The 23,092-nt window shown below is 41.7% G+C and overlaps 1 protein-coding gene across 3 annotated transcripts in view; it reads right to left on the bottom strand.

Annotated features, from left to right (window-relative positions):
• The window catches only part of TMTC4 (transmembrane O-mannosyltransferase targeting cadherins 4), a 58,701-nt gene that overhangs the window by 17,032 nt on the left and 18,577 nt on the right, over positions 1 to 23,092 (bottom strand). For all 3 annotated transcript variants that reach the window (XM_081130086.1, XM_081130085.1, XM_081130087.1), the window contains exons 6-14: positions 13,842 to 13,939; positions 10,658 to 10,750; positions 10,265 to 10,429; positions 9,276 to 9,478; positions 7,790 to 7,961; positions 7,572 to 7,703; positions 987 to 1,066; positions 709 to 816; positions 463 to 604 (exon numbers count right to left, since the gene is read on the bottom strand). In XM_081130086.1, coding sequence (XP_080986212.1) covers positions 463 to 604; positions 709 to 816; positions 987 to 1,066; positions 7,572 to 7,703; positions 7,790 to 7,961; positions 9,276 to 9,478; positions 10,265 to 10,429; positions 10,658 to 10,750; positions 13,842 to 13,939 — 1,193 coding nt within the window. The remainder of the gene's footprint in view (positions 1 to 462; positions 605 to 708; positions 817 to 986; positions 1,067 to 7,571; positions 7,704 to 7,789; positions 7,962 to 9,275; positions 9,479 to 10,264; positions 10,430 to 10,657; positions 10,751 to 13,841; positions 13,940 to 23,092) is intronic.

Genomic DNA, 23,092 nt, shown 5'->3' with positions numbered 1-23,092 from the left:
TGTGTTAGAGAACTGTACTCCTGAAGCCTATATAATTTGATTAACCAATGTCACCCCAATAAATTCAATAAAAATTTTAAAAAAGAAATCACATCATGGGTTTGTTTCTTTAACCCCAGTATTTGTTTTAAAAACAGAGAAACTGATGTTTATCAGAAGATTACCTTACCCCTAGGAGTACAGGGCACAAGGGACTTTAAAAATTCTAATTTATTCTTTGGTTTGACCTGTTGCCTTTGTGCTCTCTGAAGCTTGGCTAATTCAAGTTGGATTGCTCTCTAATTAGAGCTTAAAAAGTTAAATATAAGGAAATCGAATAGCTCCCTTCAAATGAGATAAACCTAAGGGAAAGAACTTTGTAAGATGGAGAATGCTAGTAGGGGGTGTTACTACCTTCATTTTATTATAAATAAGGAGACAAACAAGCTTTTCTTCTGCAGTCACAGGCCACCACACACTTACCAAACGCCCGAGGTTGTAGTAACAGTCTGGGTATTTCCTCCTGTGTTTGATTGCTGTCCGGTAACTCTGCTCGGCAGCTTCGAACCGTTTCAGGCTGTTCTGCACTATGCCTAAATTCATCCACGCCGCAGCAAAGTCTGGCCTGGTGAGCAGTTTTAAAAGGTAAACAAGGAATAGAAAGGCTTAGGCCCAGGAGACAGGAACTCATTTCTTTGCCACTAGCGTAATTATAAAAACAATGCTTACTGAATTTGTACAGCCAAAGACAGCAGCTCCTCTGCTTCCTGTAGCTCATTCCTTTCTTTTAAAATATTTCCAAGATTATTCATGGCATGAACATACTTGGGATTTAATCTGCAAGTAGAGAGAAAAACTGAGCCATCTGTCAATGCTCAGTAGTCTTCGCTAAGCTCTCAGGAATTGGCAAAGATACCTTAATGTTGGGGTCTTTAAGGGGACAGGTTTTTAACCCAAGAAAGTTAAAACAAGACATGCATATAAATGAGACAAGATGCCTGCAGTACCTCACAGCTTCCCGGTAATATCTGATGGCAGCTGTTTGGTTGCCTTTATCAGCCAGGTTTTTGCCAACATTGTAGTGAACCTGAAAATAGAGATAAAAGACTTGGTCATTGGCTGACAGACTTCTTCCTTCAGAGCAGGGATAACTATTATATCTTGTAACTGAAAACAAAAGCCACCTACCAGAACTTCAGCTAAAACCCTACAGAGGCTTGGCCAGGGGCTTGCCCCACCTTGTAAGAGAAGAGTCGAAGAAAGGGAGGTAACAACCAGACGATACCACTAAAGTATAACAGAAGGATATTTAACTAAAGAACTCACCGGAGAAAACTGAAAAATTAGGAAGTTGAGCTGGTTTTACTGCTAAACAAACCCTCAACTCCCCTTCCTCTCTCATCTACCCATCCCCAATTAGGACAATCACCATTCTACTTTCTGTTTCTATGAATTTGACTTCTCTAGGTACCTCAAGTAAGTGATATCACATAGTATTTGTCTTCTTGCAACTGGCTCATTTCATTGAGCATGTCCACAAGGTCCATCCGTGTTGTAGCATATGTCAGAATGTTCTTCCTTTTTAAGGCTGAATAATATTCCGTTGTATAGATAGATGACATTTTCTTTACCTGTTTATCTGCTGATGGACACTTAGGTTGCTCTCATCTTTTGGCTATTGTGACTAATGCCGCTATGAGATCCTACTTTTAATTTTTTTGATATACACACACACACACACACACACATATATACACACACATACATACATATACACACACACATACAGGATGGGGCAAAATTAGGTTTACAGTTATGAGTACACAAAACATAGTTTATTTTTATTGATTATTGTATTATTTTCCATATGAACAACTGTAAAATTACTTTTGCCCCAACCCGTGTGTGTGTGTATGTGTGTGTGTGTGTGTGTGTGTGTGTATCTCCCCAGAAGTGGAATTGCTGGATCATATGGTAATTCTATTTCTAATTTCTGAAAAACTAAAATGGTTAATTTTATGTTATAAGAATTTTACCTCCATTTTTTTAATAAAAGAGAATCTTTAATGATTTAGTTGTATGTAGACTAGAGGAAACAGGACTCCCAGCTGCAAACCTACCAGAAATTCTCAGCCATCTCAATGTGAGGGCACTAGGGTGGCCAACTTATGGCACTTTCTCAAGAGTACATGGGCTCAGAATAAATTACAAGGAAAGGAGCTGGGACCTGAACTAAAACCAGAGTAGTAGAAGTGGACAGACTCATGAGGACTATTATCAAAAGTATTTATTGGTCATCAAAAGCTCCTTTTGGAGGATGAAAATATAAGGGTCAATAGCAATCTCAGAAGAGATGAATGCTACAGAAATTAATTTAATTAGGTGTATTAAGTGTGACTAATAACAATAACAGAAACACCAGCAATAGGCAGGTGCTGAACACACAGTCTCTTTTCTTCATAGCATCCCTGACAGGTAGCTGCTATCACCCTTCCTTCCAAGTTGAGGGACTGCTTCAGTGTTGTTTAGCATCTTACCCAAGGTTCTGGTGTTGGATTTGAATCCAGGATCCAAAGCCTGTGTTTCTTCTTACTATATCACATCCATTTATTAGGGTGCTCAGTAAAGATGGAACCAACTACTCAAGGCAATTTCTAGACCCACTCATTCATACCATCTATTACTTTTCTTAAAGTAAAATAATATTTCTTCTTGTGTGTTAAGGACTGAATTGTATGTTGTCGCCACCCTCCCCCCCCAAATTCCTATGTTGAAGCCCTAAACCCCAGCACTACAGAATATGAATGTATTTGGAGACTAGGTCTTTAAAAAGTCATTAAGTTAAAATGAGGTCCTTACAGTGGGCCCTAACTCAACTTGACGGGTGTCCTTACAAAAAGGGAAAATGTGGACACACAGAGAGACACCAGGGATTTGTGCACATGGAGGACAGGCCGTGTGAGGACACAGTAAGAAGGTGGCCATCTGCAAGCCCAGGAGAGAACCCTCAGGAGAAATCAACCTGCTGATACCTTGATCTTGGACTTCCAACCTCCTGGAACTATGAGAAAATAAATTTCTGTTGTTTAAGCCACTTAATCTGTGGTATTTTGTTATGACAGACTAATATAATGTGAAATACAATAATGGTTTAAACACATTCAAGTAGCATTACATTCAAACATTTCCAAACCCTTTCTGGAAATATGAGCACATCCTGCCTCATCAATCCTAACCTATGGTTAGAACACACTTTCAAAACTATTGATATTTCTGAAAGGGTAGGGAGCACTGCAACATTCTCTATGCACATACATAACAGAGGTTTGTTTTTTTAACTGCCAATCTTAAAGTCCACACATTTATTTTTACCTAATCTAACAACAGCAATCACAAGCAGGGATACCACGGGTGACAGGGATGTGTACTATTGCACACACACTGCATAGTTTAAACTTCTGGAACCAAACCACTGTCCATTTGTAGGTATTATCATCTTCAGATCACAGCTTGGAGGCTAGTTAATGCTATGGTCAGCCACATGTTTCAAAAAGTATGCTCTAAATGGTTTGATTTTGTGCCTCCCCCAACCCGAGCTGGGAGGTGTTACTTCACACACAAAAGAACGAAATCTGGAGAATCCAATCTGTGAGCGAAGCGCTCGTGGCCCCCAGAATACAAACACAGCTCTGTGGCAGACTGCAACACAGCACTCCCACCCCTTCCGCCCCTGAGCTCCCGCTGCTTTCCTTTGTTGTGGGGAAATTCTGTTTTCTCAATAAAAAGCTCAAACAAAGAGTTCAAGTGCCCTCTGCAGCACAGACAGTGTTCTGTCAGACATCCTCTGATAGACACCGAACACCACACACCAGAGGATAGGGGGAGGCAGGAAGGGCACTCTGGAAACTCAGACTGCAGCTGTTTCAATGGGACTAGTTAAAAACCCGATGCAGCCCTAGAAGGCAAGCTGTCCGGAATGAAGAACTGGCAAAAAGGTCGCCCAGAGGGCAGCCTTATCCTCTGGTTATGTGGAGGAAAGTATTGGAACAGAGAACAGCTGCCTAGATAACCCGCTGTAAAAAAAAACCAAACACCCACAAAAAAACAAAACCAAATAACGCTGACACAGTTTACTTAAAAGTGTGTTTAAGGAACACATCATTTTTGTTTCCAAGGAAGGTAAATGATTGAAAAAGCCTATTTATTCTCAAGCTTCCCTCCAGCCTTTGTGATCTGTGGGCTGAGGCAATGAAGCAGCATAGAAGCCACAGATAAAATCCACCACTGTATCCCCGTGACACGTAAATGTAAAGGACGTGAAAGCGGCAAGGATGGAAGCACGTTTAACACCAGCTCGAAGACCAGTTCATTTCAAATATTCTGCCAACGGTCAATTTTTTTTTTTTTAAATATATCTTTATTGATTTCAGAGAGAGGAAAGGAGAGGGGGAGAGAGAGAGAAACATCAATGATGAGAGTCATTGATTGGCCGCCTCCTGCACGCCCCCAACTGGGGATCGGGCCGCAACCCGGGCATGTGCCCTGACCGGGAATCGAAACCCGATCGCCTGGATCCTAGGTGGATGCTCAACCGCTGAGCCACACCTGGCTGGGCCAACGGTTGATGTTAAACTTAAAATCTTTTAAGTACATGAATGTTCTATAATCTATCCTGGGTCACTCCTTAAGGAAATGCCTAATCGTGGCATATGATCCTTTTCATTATTGAAAGAATTGAGAAATGTATCCCAGAGTTGATACAAAGTGGCACGTACTTTAAAGCCTTAAAAACTAAAAATGATTATCAATATAATTAGATACTTGGTATTTCACCAAAGTAGGCTCAAGGAATTTAATTTCCATTTGGCTCAATTCAATCACTGAGCGCATACCATATGCAAGGCATTGCGGGTAATTCAAACGCAGTCCAGGCACTGGTACTACCTACCTGGATATTGCAATCTTTTGAGAAAGAGGAACGTCCATTTGTAAATCTGGGCCTAAACTAGGGCCAGGTGTCAACTGCTTACTTAATATTCAACAACATAAAGTGGATAGCAGTACAATAAATGTGTCTCCTGTAACGGAGTTGAAGGAAACCAGTGTCTTCCTAAATGAGATTTCTGCTTTGAAATCAACCTAGCTTTTTTTCTAAAAAAAAAAGAAAGTAAAGACAATTTTATAACATTTCAATTTATATTGGAAAGAAAAAAAAAATCTCTACTATGCTCATACTGAATGGCATCACTGAAAAAGTTCTTAGAAAGGACTATCACTGCCAGGTCCATTTTGAAGATGAGGTCTTCTAAGTACATATGTTTTAAATTAAAGAAAGAAAACTATGCACAGTGACATATAATAATGGTGTGTGTGCCCATGTGGGCATGCCCTATGTTTTCCAGCCTACAACATATGAAATCACATTACTAGGACAGACAGATAAGCTCAAAATCACACATGTCCCATCTTCTCCCTCCCCCATTTACTAGAGTAACTTGGGCCCCGTATCATACCAGCTCTCTATCTAGCCACCTGGATTACTAAGCTAGATAACTTCATTTACATTTTCTATGCCTCACTTTCTCCCATTTGTACAAATAAAATAAAAAATAATACCCTCTCTCTAAAATCCTTAAAGGGAGGATAGTGGAGATTAATTACAGAGCCACTACAAAGAAATCTGAGTTCCTTACAAGGAAGAACTATATAAGTAAAAGGCACAATTACTGCTATTCAAACACAAAAGTAAAAATAGAGCAAATCTATTAACATTTATAAAATTGAATCATAGGCAATTTACTTTTAATAGCACAAAATAAATGGACAGGCCAGCAAATCAAATTAACGATGTTTGAAGTAGTTCACTCTTTTATCTAAGTCTCTTAACTACAAAAAAATGAACGACACTTTTAAAAAATATATGTTTTTATTGGTTTTGGAGAGAACGGAAGGGCGAGGGACAGAGAGAGAGAAACATCAGTGATGAGAGTGAATCACTGATCGGGTGCCTCCTGCACACCCGCTACTGGGGGTGGAGCCCACAATCCAGGCAGGTGCCCTGACCAGGAATCAAACTGGCGACCTCTTGGTGCCTGGGACCAACTGCATCAACTGGACCAACTCAACCAACTGAACCACACCGGCCGGGCTGAACAACGTTTTTTAATCCAAGAAAAAGGAGTCAGTACCTTTTATACTATTCTTTGCTTCAAGGTCACCATAAGATGTCAACTATTCATTAGATTTATTCATATCATTTTACCTGAAATCATTGCTTTTTCTTAAATATAGAACATGAAACTGAGATAGAGCTGCAGAGCGCTCTTTTTTCCTCCCCCTGAGGTTCATTTGGAGCATCCTAGGATGCTCTCTGATGACCCAAGAGAGAATGAATCATTATTTAGCAATAATAAAGATCTATATTAACAGAAATTCTAAACTAACCCCTTGGCATCCCATTTGGAGCAAGTAACATTCCCTTCTTGTCATTTAATTTGACAACCAAAATTGAAATGAGCCTAAGAAAGCTAACATTTTTTGAGCACCTACTATGTTCTAACTACCATGTGAGGCCACCTCAGATGCCATGTTTCATTAAGGCCTCACCATAAACCCAGGAGACAGGCATTATTGGCCCCCTTATAGATAAGGGCACCGAAAGTTCAAAAAAGTTTACTTTTGTCCAAAGAGACAGAACCGGTAAAGCAAAGAGCTTGGATTCATGAAGAATCCAAGTGAAAAAATTCCTACCAGACTGCTTCAACAAAAATACTGCCAAGTTTGAAGTCTACACATTTATTTTCACGTAATCTAACAGAAGGAAAAACAAGTAGAGGAACCGCAGGTGATATAAATGTGCACTACTGCACACTGCACGGCACAGTCTCAGCTTCCTGGGTCAAATTATTGTCCATTTGTAGGTATGATCATCTTCGAATTATGGCTTGGAGGCTAATGCTATGGCCAGAGCATATATTTTGAAAAGTGTGCTCTGAATGCTTCGACTGTGGGCCTCCCCAGCCCCAGACTGGATGTGCGGTGTTAGCTGGCCTGCAGCCACGTCAAAGGGTGATTGGACCGACTGGAAGATAGGTAGAAATTCATTTAAGTAATCTCCCGTTTCACTGGCATTGTCTGGTTTCAATAATTCCCTTTGAATTATTTGTGCTAACTGGAATTTTAATAAATTTTATCAAAATAACAACCAAAAAAAAAAAAAAGGAAGGAAGGAAAGAAGGCAGGCAGGCAGGCAGGCCCAAGCTGGTGTGGCTCAGTTGATTGAGCATGGTCCCATACATCTAGAGGTTGTAGGGTCACTTCCTAGTCAAGGCACATGCCCGGGTTGGGGGCTCCATCCTCAGTAGGGGATGTGCAGGAGGCAGCCAATCGATGCTTCTCTCTCATCAGTGTTTCTCTTTCTTCCTCTCTCTTCCTCTCTCAAAATCAATAAAAACATATAAAAAACTTTAAAAAAAGAAAAACCCCAAATTATGCTAGATTCTGTATGAAGGCAAACATTCTTCTTATTCAGCTGTTGAACTTCAAACATTTCCCAGTAACGTCTTTCTAAAGAAACAGGGCAGCCAACACACCTTAGCATTGAGAGGGCACACAGACAGGGCGCTTCTAAAAAGCTGTTCTTCACTCCGCCACTCGCCGCTGCGAATTATGCATCTCAGAGTGTTTATGAACAGGATTCCCAGTACCAGAGCGGCGATTAGTTTCTTTAAGAACAGAGAGACATGGTAAATGTCATGAGGAAAATCCATCCGACCGCCCCGGTTAGGAAGGCAACCCTCCTGGCCAGTACCTTTCTCTTCGCGTGTCTACTGAGAGCTCCAAATCCGAACGTCAGCAGCATGCAGTACCCAGCGCTGGGGAGGTAGAGGACTCTCTCGGCCACCACAAAGCCCACTCGGAAGAACAAATTACTTGCAGGAAGAAATGGGATAATGAAGAATCCCAGGCCCAGCGTAAGGATCCTGGAAAATGGGAAGTACTTAAAATGGCGATTGTTAGACTTCTCAAGAAAAATGTGCTACTCAACATTAAAATAATAATAAAGGCCTCTCTATCCCCCGTATTACCAACTGAGGAAAGGTATCGGCCACAGCAAATGTTGTCATGCCTAGAGAGGGTTCAGCCTGGCGGTATTAGAATAAGACATAAAAATCTTACTGAGGCACTTAGCATCAGGCATAGGACAAAATTTACAAGTCGCACAATTCACATCAGTGAGGTCAGAATGACTACATTTGTGAGGCCTTATTAATTCTTCTACTCCTAACTCACCTCCAACCATGTAGGTAGCGAATAGCCTAGTGGATATTGGCCCCAATTAGTCTAACATAGTTTTCACAGGGGGAAAAAAAAACAACCCCACAAACTTAACAGGTATAATAATACTTAACTAGTTTAAACTTTATAAAATCTGAAATAAACTAGTATCATTTTGGGGGCTACACCACCACACATTTCAGCCACGTAGAAGAAGGCTGTGTAATGAACCACTTCATTTCTAATGTCCCTTATGACACAGAGGATGGATTGGGAAACTAGGTAAAATTTGGTGGTTCCTTCCTGGACCCTGTGCCAACAGTATTTTAAAAATAAAATCTAACTGCCCATGTATAAGTGAACTGGGACAAAAGTTTGTTGCCCTTTAGAATTATGAGCCAATTTAAAACACAGGTAAACGTGAAACTTAATTTATTTTGAGAAATTACTTAATCGAATTCCATAAACACCATGTGCAAAGGAAATCATCTTAAATAGTTTTCTTTCTCATGAAACACATTTGTTTTTCCTTCAATTATTTTCTCAATAACCCTCTCCCCCCCTCCCCCCTTTTTAGTGAGAAAGAATAGTCTCTTTGGGGCTGCCGCTTATTTTGTACCAAACAACAGAAGGAATCGCTATTGCCTCCACCAGGGTGTTCTGAAGGGAGGGCTGTGAAATAACGGGCACAACACACATCAATTACACTCTCTGTTCTGACCATAAATTACTCTTTACCACCTGCCGAGAAAAGATCTCGAAATGCTACTTTGGGGGGGAAAGGAGGAGGGGGAGATAAAGCAGTCATCCATACCCCCTTCCTCCAAGCTCCCTCCCCACTAGTCAGAGCCAGGGATGGATTCCAAATGGGAGAACTCGTCCTAGTCATAAATATGTATTGGAAATAAGTGCCCTTAGACATGACTTCCACAAAATCGTGAAAGCGATCAGCGCTGGATTTAGCAAAATGCTTCTGACTCAAGCCAGTGTGGAAGTTAAAATTCAGCACTGTCTCTTACCTTCTCCTGTGACTGTCTTCAGAGCAGAGGGCTTGGCATATTAGGCCAATTAGGCAGAACCAGAGTGCTGCCAGTGCAATTACCCTCCAGTCACCAACGGACTTAATGAGGGGGATGCAGCCCATTGACCAATCAAAACACAGCCACCAGGGGCACAGCAGCAGCCAGGCATTCAATGAATAGTAGTAATTATAGTTTATGGCCTGTCAGTCAAAAGGAAAACAAACATTTATTTAATGCTAAACTTGAAAAAATCCGTATGTATCCTAACTCCACTTCCGTGGCATCCGTATGCTTCTGTACAAGGAGAGCAGTTGTAGAAAATAACATGTTGCCACTTTCGACAATGGACGTGGGGCTATAATTTGAAATTTATTAAGTGCATTCAGATTTTAATAGAGAAAAATACAGCATAGACACCAGACTCTGCTATATACTTGTTATATTTCTGGTCAGACTATGTCCCATTTACTTAGTGATGCCCGAAGTCTGTGACCCATGAAATCTGAGGCCCAGGGGTCACCTATGTGCTTAGGATTCTGTGGTGGGTCTCTTGATTTCCGTTTCTCTGAAATGCAGTGCTAAGAACTGACACCTTTGCCTTTGGAAAAAGCAAACCTTTGCAATAAAGAGAGTCTTGACACCATTAGACTTTTAAAGATACCACTGATATTGCTGTGTTTTATCTTAACCCTGCATGCCAATTCCCTTTATAACAAAAGTCACGGGGTTAGGAGATACTAATGAGGCTGGCAAGAAACCTGATTTTAGAAAGAGCCACTCTTTAATTTTGATTAGACTGGAAATACAAGGGGCTTCTACCTGCTCAATCTCCTAATAAAAGCCTGGTTTCATCCTAGAATATCCTTCATGATAGCAAACAAACACGGAGGTGTTCAATTTATTAGGGATTTTGTGGGTGTGGTGGGAGTGAGATGAAGAGGAGGGATGAAGGACCTGGGAATTGGGTGGACACACTCAGAACTCACCCTGACCAACATGCTGTCGGCAAAGGAGGCGGGGTTGTCCACCTCGGTGAATGGCGGTGGGCCGGTGCCCATGATTTTCCAGCGCACGTACAGCACCCCTGCTCCCCCCAAGGCCAGGAGGGTCATTCTAAAGAGGAGGCCCCCATTTCTGAGCACAGCAATGTTCTGAAAAGATACCGCAAAGCCCCTGATGTCACAGATTTTCAAATAAAAGTGTGGCCAAGCCAGGTGCAATTGTGCAGCAATTCAACCTGAACTGTGTTGACACTGGGCTTTAAAAGGCTGGCTATTTTAGAATTCAAAATTGCAAGAAGTACTTTGAAAATGGCATTTTAAATCAGCTGGTACTTGACATTTTCCATGTCAGGGCTGGAGACAAAAGTACATACTCACCTCTAATGACTTGTCCTTATGTAGTACCTTCTGGACAATTTCCAGAACATTTAATTTGCCTATCACCAAGATGTCAAAGACTGCATTTAAACCCTAAGGAAGCAAAACAAGGCAATCAATGATGCGAGAGCCTAACTCTGATTAGGGAGCAATTATACTGTACAATTTTAGTGCCAAATCTAGGTAAGGAATGTAGTGGATTAGATAATTACAGAGGACCTCTTCAGCACCTAAAAAAACCCACCATTGTTTCTATGAAATTAGCTCATAGTAATGTATCACATCAAGTTTATTATCTAGTAAATTCCTGTTAGTCATAATTTCATAGTCGTCATGTTAGAGTACTATAAAATTTGGGATAGCTAGATTTGGACTTCCTCAGAGGTCCTTCCTTCTCTTTTTTCCCCTTTACTATAAGATGGTCCCTTAGTTGATATAACAGAGCGGTTACATGGGCAGTTATTAGGCCTAAAAACATCAAGGTAGCCATCAACCTAAAAAACCCAGCCACATAAGTAATTACACCCCAGGAACCTCAAGTCCTGACTGACTTCAGCAAGTGTAGCAGAAGCAGGAATAGAACATATACAATGGTCTCTGATGGGCCACTGGAGGTCTCTCAGCTTCAGACTCCTAATTGTCTACCAACTTTCTATTCTTTTTTTTTAAATCCTCACATGAGGATATGTTTTACTGATTTTAGACAGGGAAGGGGGAGAAAGGGAGGAAGGGAGAGACACACACACACACACACACAGACATCTATCGGTTGCCTCCCATATACGCCCCCAGCTGGGATTGAACCCCGAACATAGTTATGTGCCCTGACCAGGAACTGAGCTGGCAACGTTTCAGTGCACAGGACAATGCTCCAACCAGTCTCACCGGCCAGGGCCCAGCTTTCTGTTCTTGCTGAGCACACAGTCAGACTGCATGTCCCAGCCTCCCCTGCGGTTACGTGTGGCCATGTGACTGAGTTCCAGCCTATGGAATGTGGGTAGAAGTGATAATGCTCCATCTGGGAGGTTTGGTTATAAACCTGGTCATGCTGTACCACTCGGCTTCCCCTTCCAGCTGGCTGTGATGGAGACGATGGATGGGATGATCAAGGCGACTTTAGGGAACTACAAGCTAAAGATGGCAGAGGCTCCGCCAGCCTGGATAACTGTATGGAGGACAGTCACCTCTGTCCACGACAGTTAGATGAATGATAAAAACTTCAATTCCGTGATGCCACTGGGTTTTGAGCATGTGACACTGTAGCTCCACCTATGCTAACAGCTTCCAATACCACCGTGACAGTTTCTTCCTGGCAGGTGAGGGCTGCTTTTGCAGCTATTACACCTGTAGTTACAGGCTAACGGCTAGATGAGCCTTGAATTCTATTGTCTACCCTTCAATGGACTTACCATAGGTGTTGCTGCAGCAGAAAACGTCACCTCACAGAGCCCTGTGCCCAATCTGGATAAAGTAGCCAGAATATACACAATGTGTTTGGATAACACTCCTCCAGATGACTTGGCTCTTTTTAACATGGGGCTTTGTGTCCAAGAAGTTCATAAATCATCAGAAGCCAGTGGTAATTTGTAGTTTTCAGAGCGGGGATGACATTCCTACTTAACCCTCTCCCAGAAATGCTGGGAGCCACTAATTATCCAAAAACACGGGCCAGCGCTGGGTTAATCATTTCAAAGAATCCTGATTTTATTCACCCATGCGATACTTGATTTTAGTAGGTCACAGAAGACCATTTCTGCCTGGCTGCCAACTGTTTTCTAGAAGGCAGAAGCTCCCTGTTGAGCTGTTGCCATCACTGTCTTTTTATACCAATTGTTTTTCTGCCTGAGAGCTGTAGGACAGTCACCAAGGGGTGATGGGGTCGTGCCATCATGAGGACTGAGCCAAACACAAGTTTCCCTCCCTCTGCCTTCCCATTTAATCAAATTTTTGAAAACAACTAAATTATACCATATCTTTCTTCACATAAATTTCAATGTTAATGGGAATCACCATGGGACCTTGTTAAATGGAGATTCTGATTCAGCAGCCATGGGGTGGTGTCTGAAACCCTAAATTTCTAATAAGTACCCAGGTGATGCTGATGCTACTGGTCCCCAAACTATATTTTGAGGAGCAAGGGTTCAGAGCAGTGGTTCTCAAGAAGATGATTTTGTCCCTCGGGGAATGCTTGGCAATATCATCACAACAGAGAGAGTCCTCTGGCATCTAGTGAGTGGAGGCCAGGGATGCTGCTACTAAACATCCTACAGAGCACAGGACAGCCCTCCATAAGAAAAGAGAGACAGCCCTAAATGTTAATAGCAAAGTTGAGAAACTCTGGTTTGGAGCAAACTTTTATAGAATAACTTGTGAAATTCAAGGATCTTCGCACAGTAATTCTTTTTACACCATCTTCTAGCTAGCTAACTTCAACATTATAGATCAAGTCCAATGAAACCACTGATCTTTGCCTTCACTTGTGTCAAACCCCAAATAGCTCTGGCTGCCCTTTCTTTCCCAAGGTATTCCTACATGGGCCATTCACATCCCGAACATCTTTGTTTTCCATTTCTCTACTTCTGCTCACATCTCTAATTTCTAGATTTCCTTCTAATAATGTAAGGCAGAAAATTGGCAAGAACAGAGAAAAAAGGAGAGAGGATTTCAATGCCTCTCCCTTCCTGGGGCTTCAATTCAGATCAGACATAGGAGGTGTGTGCCTCTCCTCTTCAAAGGCCTCTCCTCTCCTCTTTCACATTTCCAGTTGAAGCCAAGTATAACAAGACATACACTCAATAGTTGTTTAATCAGGAACAGAAGCATTAACGGGGCCAGTCCACTGTTGTATTCAGGACTGCTGAAATATGAGAGCATCCAAGAAAACTCAAACCATTCTTTCATCTTTTTCTACGGGACCTCTCTACGAGAACTAATCACCACTCTTTAAGAACTTCACACTCCCCATTTCCACCAGTTGCTAGTGATCATCAGTTGAGACAGTCAATTCCTATATGAAACACCAGCATTGTGAGAGCACAACTAATTGGTCCAGAAATGACTATAACTGTAGGCCAGCAATGAGGTGCAAGAGAGGAGGTCACACAGGCAGGGCCGGCTCAATCTGTCTCTGCAGGAGGGGAAAGGGTACATTCAGAGTAGGCCCTGATTGTGTCTCAGGTCTTACCAGCACAGTGATCCCTTGCTCTTTGCACAGCATGGCCACAGCTCCCAGAAGGATACTCAGCAACACCCAGAATGTAGAATGTGTTCCTTCCTTGTTACCTGCCAATTAAGAGAAATGACAATCATAAAAGTCACACAACACAGCTCAGTCTTGTTAGCACCAGGAACTAAAATTCTAAGCATGCACACTAAATAGCCACAATTTAAAGCCAGTTAGGGCCTGGCCAGTGTGGCTCAGTGGTTGAGCATTGACCTATGATCTAGGAGATCGAGGTTCGATTCCCAGTCAGGGCACATGCCCAGGTTGTGGTCTCTATCCCCAGTGGGGGGTGTGCAGGAGGTAGCCAATCAATGACTCTCTCATCACTGATGTTTCTATCTCCCTCTCCCTTCCTCTCTCTGAAATCAATAAAGATATATTTTAAAAACAACACTACCAGTTTGGTCTTCTGACAGTATTTCTCTGTGGTTGAGTGTCAGACCCCTGCATTTCTGTTAGACAACACCCTCTAAAAGGTACACACGTCCCACCTCAAGGCTTACCCTAGCAGGCACCAAGCCTTTGGGAGGCATTATAACAAAGCTCTGGCCACAGACACATCTCATCTCACAGTCCCCAGGTGGCAAGCTCCTTCTTCCCAACCTGCCAATCACATAATGGCCATTCTGACAAGTTATGTTTAGAACTCTCACTGAGAGCATAAGCACTGTATCTGGTTGTACAAAGACCTCAGCAGTTACTGCTGCTGTCACAAGGATAGGAGCGATGGCAATGCCTGAGCAGTTCTGAGAGTCCCTACTGCTCGTGGGATAGAAGTCTGGGCTCTTTGAGCCTTAGGCGGTGTAGAATGGGTCTGCTCTGCTCCCAGTGTGGAATGGCTCTGACCTGTGAAGGTGCAGGACCACTGACCGAGGGCTGGCATCCACCTAGCACCTGGGGCAGGTGAAGGCACAGGCCAGCATGGGAACTCAAGCATCCACAGGAAGACAAAACATCACAGGAATGTGAATGCTGTAGTAAGAAGCCTGAGTGGGGCTGAGCTGGAGTAATAAGCCATGCTCCCTAACCTGCCTTCTGAGAAGGGAGGGTTTAGCTATACACTGGTGGGTGGGAGGTATCTGCAATTCGGGGGCCAGAGCTGAACTGCTTGGGCAGGGAGGAAAGGAAAAAGGTGGTGCTCATCTCTGTTCTTCCTTTGAGAGGCCCTCACCTCCTCATCTAGTTAGGCAGTGAGCAAACATCTAAAAAGACACAGCTTTGAAGTGGGGCAAAGTCAACCTGCCTGGAAGACAAAATCATTAGCTTGCCCGGGGTGCCTATGAATCTTGGTTCGGTTTTGCTTAAAACCAAGGCCCCTGCTCTAAATTCCAGCTCTGCATCTACTATGTGACCCTGAGCAAGTTACTTACACTCACCATCTCAGTGACATCATCTATAAAATTCGGGCAACATCAACTGTATAATTAACTATATATTCCTCATTTGAGAGGGAAAAATTATATACAAGTATCTGAACATCTGTGTTAACAATTAAATAAATATGCTTGTAAATGCAAAACATCTCTCTGGAAAACAGAAGAAACCAACTATATTAGTTTCTGAACAGTTTTAAGTAGGAAAATTTGGGTAGGGGAGGAAGTCTTACTTTTCATTGTATAACCTTTAAAATTTTCATAACTATGTGCATGCGTTAAAAACCACACATTTAACAAAATCACTTGGTATGCTGCTGGGACCACAGGAAGCATTCAATAAATGTTTGTTGCAGATGAATCGGCAAAACTGGCCCAGCTTCCAAGGAGATGGATTTCCAGTGGGGTTTTGAAGCAGTGGTCAAGGCAGTGGCTGCTCAGTCACCTTGTCAGAAAAATGCACCAAGCTCATCATGCACTGAAAAGAAACACTCTGGCTTTCATTAAATTGCTTGATCAGGAAACCAACAATTCAGTGTTTGGGGAGAGAGGGAAGGTGAGAAGGAGAAAAGAGAGGGAGGAAGAGGGGAGAGGGGAGAAGGGAGAGGGGAGAGGGGAGAGGGGAGAGGGGAGAGGGGAGAGGGGAGAGGGGAGAGGGGAGAGGGGAGAGGGGAGAGGGGAGAGGGGAGAGGGGAGAGGGGAGAGGGGAGAGGGGAGAGGGAAGGGGAGAAGAGATAGTGAAACCAACAAGAGTGCATTTGGCCTGTGAGTGTATGATGCAGATTCTGAATGAAGTGATATAAAAAGCCCTGTGAATATTTAAGAACTAATCAGCAAAGTCCCAGGACAGAAGCCCTAAAGGACACCCAGGCTTCCTATCCAGGAAGAGCCATGGGCTCTGGAGTGGGAGGCCCTCCTAACTTCACACACTCTAGTGCTGGGGGTGACTCCTCTCAAGAAAAGGAGGGTCTTCACCCAGCTGAGAGAACTGTCAGCAGGACTAACCCCCCCGCCCCCCCCCATGTGACCGACACCTGCTCTGGCACTTCCAGGCTGCCCGAGGGCCCAGTCCATTCACTGGGAAATGTCCTCATTCACAAACAAGTTCTGGTAACAGGAGACATTTGGGAATCAAGCAGAAAGGATGCACAGGCTAATATTTTCTGAACTTTTCAGCTTTTCTTGGCCATCTCTGTAAGTCAGATTTCCAGGTTTAATGTACAAAGAGTCAGAATAGATATAATACAAGAACATGTTATTTAACTTTTATAGTTGAGGCACTTTTAAGGCTTTCCACAAGGCCAACTGATCAAAAGCAAAGCCTCATTAATTTGGATTCCACTGTCTCATAAAACACAATGAACACTCCTGTTTTAAGCCTTTTTAATCCTTCCTGTTGCCTGCAGAATAAAGGTGACCCTTGTGAAAATAACGGCATTTAAGGCTTTGCTGACCTGGCTTCGCAAGACCTCTCTGGCTTTTCTGGGCCTGTATTGCAGGCCCACTGGCCCACATGCTCTCACTTTGCTTTGTGTGCTCCATTCTCTTTGGCTACAATACCCCTGGCAAAACCCAATCCATTTTACACAGCTGTCAAATGTCACTTAAGCTGTGAAACCCCACCCGGCCCTCCTGGGCAGCCTCCTTTCTCAATTCGCTAGTTTTACTCCACAGTTAGAACAGCGAATGAGCCTACTGTGTGCATGTCTGGTGCCCCTGAGAACAGAGTCTGTCTCACGTACCTCGGTGTTGCTAGTTGACACCCTAGATTGTCAGGCCCAGCTGTAGCACACCACATTGCTCTTATCACAGTCTTTCACTACATTCTTTACACAGTTTATTACAAATACTTGATTAATTTTCCCCTAGATGGGGGTCTCCCAACCTCACTATTTGAGCTGGTTAGTTCCTTGTTGTGCTGGCTGCCCTGTGCATTGCAGGACATGTAGTAGGACCCCTAGCTTTTCCCCATTAGGTGCCAGGAATATTCCCAGCCCTCAGCTGTGAAAAGCAAAAACATCTCAGACTTTGCCAAATGTCCCAGGGATGGGGGTAAAAGAAATGAGACCAGTGCCCTAAAACCAGTGCTACCCACAATGTGTGGTCCATGGACCTGCCTTTGGATCCTGTTAGAAACAGACTCTCAGGCCCCACCCAGACCTGCAGAACCAGAAACTGGAGGGTGGAGCCCAGCAATCAGCCTTTTAACCAGGCCTCCAGGTGATTCTGATGCAGCTTAAGGTGGAGAAGCATCACTCTAGACAGGAAGCTTGCTTACAACCAGTCCCGCCACCATGCCTGGCCTGTAAGAGCAACTTAAATTTTTATTGATGGAATCTGCGGCATCTGCCCGACTCTGCAAAGGCAATGAAATAACTGTCCACTATCTACCAAAAGGAGCACTAAGCCCACAAATCATAGAACCACAGCGTAGTAAAAGCTGGAGTAGTGCTTCTCAGAGGTTGTGCAATAACCTCTTTTGCAGTGATAGAAATGTTGGAATCCTTTCCATAAGGCTTCCAGCAGGGGGCCACGTGGCCTTCACTTCAGTAACTTGGAGATGGGTATTAACTTTGTACCACAGCCCATTTCGTTGTTAAACTTTTGGCTGTTAGAATCTTTTTTCTTAGAGTGAGCCCACACTTGCCTTCTAAACCTTAGGTCTTGGCTCTGCCCTAGATCCGCATCTCTCCAGGTGGAACAGTGCCCAGAAGCCAAATTCTCTTTATTGAAAACCATTATATATTGGAATGTTTAGTTCCATCAAGCAAACTAAGGATAATTTTACTTGCAATAATGAATTACCTTACATGTATATAATACCAAAATATCACAATTATGAGCCACAAAAACAACAAAACCCCGTAAAATTAAACATGATTACATTTAAGTATTTACATATTTATGGGAACTTATTTTCTTTGGGCATTTGCTAGCAACCATTAGCAAGCAGCAAGTGTTTGTAGACACCTGCTGTAGTATAGCTTACCCATGTAATTCCCCAAATTAAGATTTTCTTTGAGTCGACTAATGCTAATAATTGCCAATATACAGCATAATTGAGATGAATTTGGAATTGGTGTTTTTGTGACTATGTTCTTACTTAGTGACTAATGCAAACCAATCATTTATTTCCAAGTTTGAGCATTTTAGTAAGACAACTGAAACAAATAATGCTAGGCCATCTTGCATATAATTGACACTCAATAAATATCTATTCAATCAGTAGTTTCATTTATTTCCATGTCTACCAGAAGTTTTATTTAATTATCATATTTATTAGGCAATTATGGGATGTAATTTAATACCAAAAGTTAACAACTTGTTTAATGTGAACAAATACAGCCAAAAATCAAGTCTTTTCGCTTTTAATTTAGTCTTTGAAACTTCTCACAATGGAAAACTCTCTACTGTGTGAGAGATTCTTTTTAAAAAAATAAATTATATTTTTAAAAAAAATTACATAAGGAATATTAAAAAGGCATAGGAAAAATTGACTATTTTAACTTTAAATCTGGAAGTAACTGTTAAAAAGAATCCAAATAAATCCTGAGAGGCAAATAAATCCGGAGAGGCAGATGTCATCTCCAGCGTAGTTGCATTTATGAATATTTTTATTTAAATAAATCTTCCCCAAAAAGGGAATTCTAGCTGGTGCATAGCTCTATGTAAGCATCTCAGGATGTTACTTTTTAAAATATATATATATATATATATATATCTTTATTGATTCCAGAGAGAGGAAGGGAGAGGGAGAGAGAGAGAGAGAGTTGAAACATCAATGGTGAAAGGGTCATCATTGATTGGCTGCCTCCTGCACGCCCCTGACTGGGGATTGAACCCACAACCCGGGCATGTGCCCTGACCAGGAATTGAACTGCCACCTCCTGGATCCTAGGTTGATGCTCAACCGCTGAGCCATGGTCGGCTGGGCCTCAGAATGTTACCTTTACCTAGAGTTCTCCATCTCGCCTCCATTCAGTCTGCTAAATTTTAAGTACTACCAATGACCCAGGAGGAAAGAAAAAACAATTTTTACACCATGAGACATCTCTTATCACTTAAGAAGACAACTTGCTCTAAGATAATTATGCAGCATTAGGAAACACCAACAGTTTACGATCCAGAACTTAAGAAAGACAGACCTAGAAAACAATTTCCTTGTTTCTGTGTATGTCTCTATCATCTAAGACAATTCAATCACTTAGGTAAATGGAGGCAAAGATTAACGGAGTGCAGGGAGCACAGGAGGGAAAAAACACACAAAAACGCACTAACAGAAGACACTTGTCAGGGCTAACACCCACAAGTGCCAACAGATGTGATCCATTTAATGAAGCACGTGCCTCGGATTTGGCACTGTTTTCCAGTGGGAAGATCTTTCAGAAAAAGCATCGCATTATACGAGCCACCCTCTTCACCACTCAATGCCTGGCATCTCCGCCGCCTTGAAACTGGCACCTCGTGCTGCGTGTGGGAACCATGCCACCCTGACAGGTGGCCCCCACTCTCTCTGCCAGAGCGACACAATGAGCATCAGATTCTCGGTCCAAAAGTTGGAGCCAACTAAGCAGCGTTTCCCCCAGAATGAGAGGAGTTAGACGCTGCCGCTCCGACACACAGGCGCGTTGCGGGGAAAGCGAGCCGTGCACAAACCAAAGGCGCACGCAGGCAGAGAAGAGAGACGCGCGTGAAAACCGCTGTCACAGTTCACGCGGCAGGGGCCCCAGGTCCGGAAACAAGGGTCCTACTCTATGTGAGTTACTCAATGGCCTTTTTTTTTTTTTTTTTTTAAAGCTGGCATGATTCTAAGTCAAAGAAAAAGAGATGTCTTAAATCAGAACAAAAATATGAGGAAATGCTATCCCAAGAGTAAGAGTTATTCTATTTTGGCTGCCTGAACTATGATAAGGAGAGCGATATAGCAAATAACAGTTTAAACATTTAAAACAACTGAGATTTAAGATCTCGTCTTTTATAATGGATTAGGATTTAAAATGGTTGTTCTAATTATGTAGCAAATTCATTTTCCTCCTGAAAAGAATCTCTCCTCCCCACTATAAATGAGGCTAATTAAATTTCTCTTATTAGTTCTCACTCCCATGAAACAAGTATTTTAAGGTATTAATTTAGAAAAATTGCTTTGGCTATTCTAGCAAGTTTATCGTACAGAGAGATTGTGTACCCAATCCGAAATATGAGGCTTTAAGAGAGAGATAAATATTGGAAAGATGTCACATTATAAGAATAATACTTCTTGTTTTGGGCATTCAGAAATAATAACAAGCGGACCACCCACCGATTTCATCTTAGTGTTTTTCTTTTTTTATGAGAAAACATGTGCTTCCTTTATAAGGAAATTTCTTTTTTAAAACAGGATTCTGTTGCAAAGATCTTGCTTGGAGATATTCGATTTAAGCACACACACAAAAAGGCAGACATGGCCCTATCCGGTTTGCTCAGTGGTTAGAGCATCAGCCACTAAAGGATCTCAGGTTCGATTCCGATCAACGGCTCATATGTTGGTTGGAGGCTCAATCCCCGGCCCCAGTGCAAGGTGAGTGTGAGAGGCAACCAATCAACGTGTCTCTTTCACATCAATGTTTCTCTCTCTCCCTCCCTCCCTCCCTCCCTCTCTCTCTCTCTCTCTCTGTCTTCCTTCTACTCTCTCTAAAAAGCAATGGAAAAAATATCCTTGGGTGAGGATTTAAAAAAAAAACACCAGACAAATGTTAACTGTGTAGATTTCTTTTCATTTTATAAAAACCCCAGGATTCCAGAGGTCAGTACAGAATGGCTTGTTAATAAACTCAGGCAGTTAAAAATCGTCCCAAGATTTATAATACAGACATCACATCTATAAAGAAAGCTAATGAGGTTATCAGAAAGAAATGTATCCTCTGAAAAAGCTTTTGAACTAGTTAAATCATTAATTTCAGAGTACTCAATTTTTTGTTCCCTTATAAAAAGTATTAAATCTGTTCCTCTGCCAAAACCTTTCTTGAACTTCAAGTTTATATGCAACTAATGTTAGACTTTTCTTTGAATTTATGTTCAGATCCAAAAAGAACAAAGACCAGGTCACTATAAACATAAGTTTAAATAATAAATAGCATTATTACTTGTATCCAATAAATACTGGACTGAACTTCCATCACGAAAGAGCCTTGATTCTCAGTGGAACACTTACAAACATGTGGACTACACGAGCAACTGGCATAAGAATTCGTCATTGCCATGACATGTATCTACCTCTTGGTGTTTTGTACAGTCCACACCGACTAGATGGGGGGAAATGGAAGACATCTCAAAGTCCAAATGAAAATATATACACCTAATGCCTATTAGTATAAGGGTTCTTCTCTGTTCGACTCAAGGAAATTTAATAGAAATTAGATAAAAGAAATTAGCAATGTAAAATTAAATACCATATGATCCAGCAATTCTACTTCATGGTATTTATCCAAAGGAAATGAAACCACTATCTTGAGATGACATATGCACCCCCATGCTCATTGCAGCATTATTCACAATAGCCAAGACATGGAAATAATCTGTGTCTATTGAAAGACAAAAGCATAAAGAAAATGTGCCATATATACACAATATTATTCAGCCATAAAAAAGGAAATCTTGTCATTTGCGACAACATAATAGATCTTGAGGGCATTATGCTAACTGAGATAAGTCAGACAGAGGAAAACAAATACTGTATGATCTCACTTTAATGAGGAATCTAAAAACAAAACAAAACAAAACAAAAACCAAACTCACAGAACAGATTAGCACTTCCCAGGTGTGGGGTGGGAGGTGGGGTGGATGAAAGTGGTGTGAATGAAGGTGGTAAAAAGGTACAAACTTCCAGTTATAATATAAATAAGTTCTGGGGGTGTAACGCACAGCATGGTGACTACAGTTAATACTGTATTGTACATTTGAAAGTTGCTTTATTTGAGAGTAAATATTGTATTTACAAAAAATATACAACAAAAAGTTGTATATTTGAGAGTAAATCTTAAAAGTTCTCATCGCAAGAAAAAAAGTGTATAACTGTGTGGTGATGGATGTCAACTAGACCTATCATGGTGATCATTTTGCCATATATATATCAAATCATGTACACCTAAAACTAATACAATGTTATATGTCAATTATATCTCCATAAAATAATAAACTGTACATTTCAGGGCAAACAAAGAAATTAGCAGTACAGAGGTCACAGTCATCAATTCTGCATAAACACACCATGAAAAGAAGGGGGTACTTATTGAGTGCCTGCTGTGAGGTGGCTACAGGGAGTAAAAGTTAACAGGGAAGTATGCAGAACCAGAATATTCTGTTCCTTGAGCAATCTGAATAATGGAAGCTTTATTTTAATCAAACTATACTAGACTCTGAGCCCTTTAAGGGCATGGACAGTCTTCCTAGTTTTTGTATCCTTGACTACAGGGCCTGGTACAAAGGAGGCCCTTCATGTTTGATTAATTATTGGTGGGAGAATGAATGAACAACATTGACAGTCCTGTATGCCATTGTACAACAGAATCAGGAAAGCGTCTCATCATGAATTCCTTAACCAGAATTATTTTTGTGTATAGAGTTCTCACTGCTTCTTCTCTGTGAAGGTTTTATTAGTTTGTGAAAACCTTGTTCCTCTTAAACAAGACTCAGCCATCGTATTTATGAAGTTGGACATTAACGTGATATTTAAAAATTATTCCAGAAAGCTATTATCTATAAACCAAGAAGTAATTTCTACTTTAGCATGTTTCCAAAGGAGTATGGAAAATCTGGCACACAGAAGAGATACTGAAAACACGGTGCCTATGTCGAGACCAG

The sequence above is a fragment of the Miniopterus schreibersii genome, assembly GCF_964146895.1.
Source record: "Miniopterus schreibersii genome assembly, chromosome: 2".
Classification (NCBI taxonomy): Eukaryota; Metazoa; Chordata; class Mammalia; order Chiroptera; family Miniopteridae; genus Miniopterus; species Miniopterus schreibersii.
Note: the sequence above shows the minus strand (reverse complement) of the source record. Positions and strands in the feature narration are given on the sequence as shown.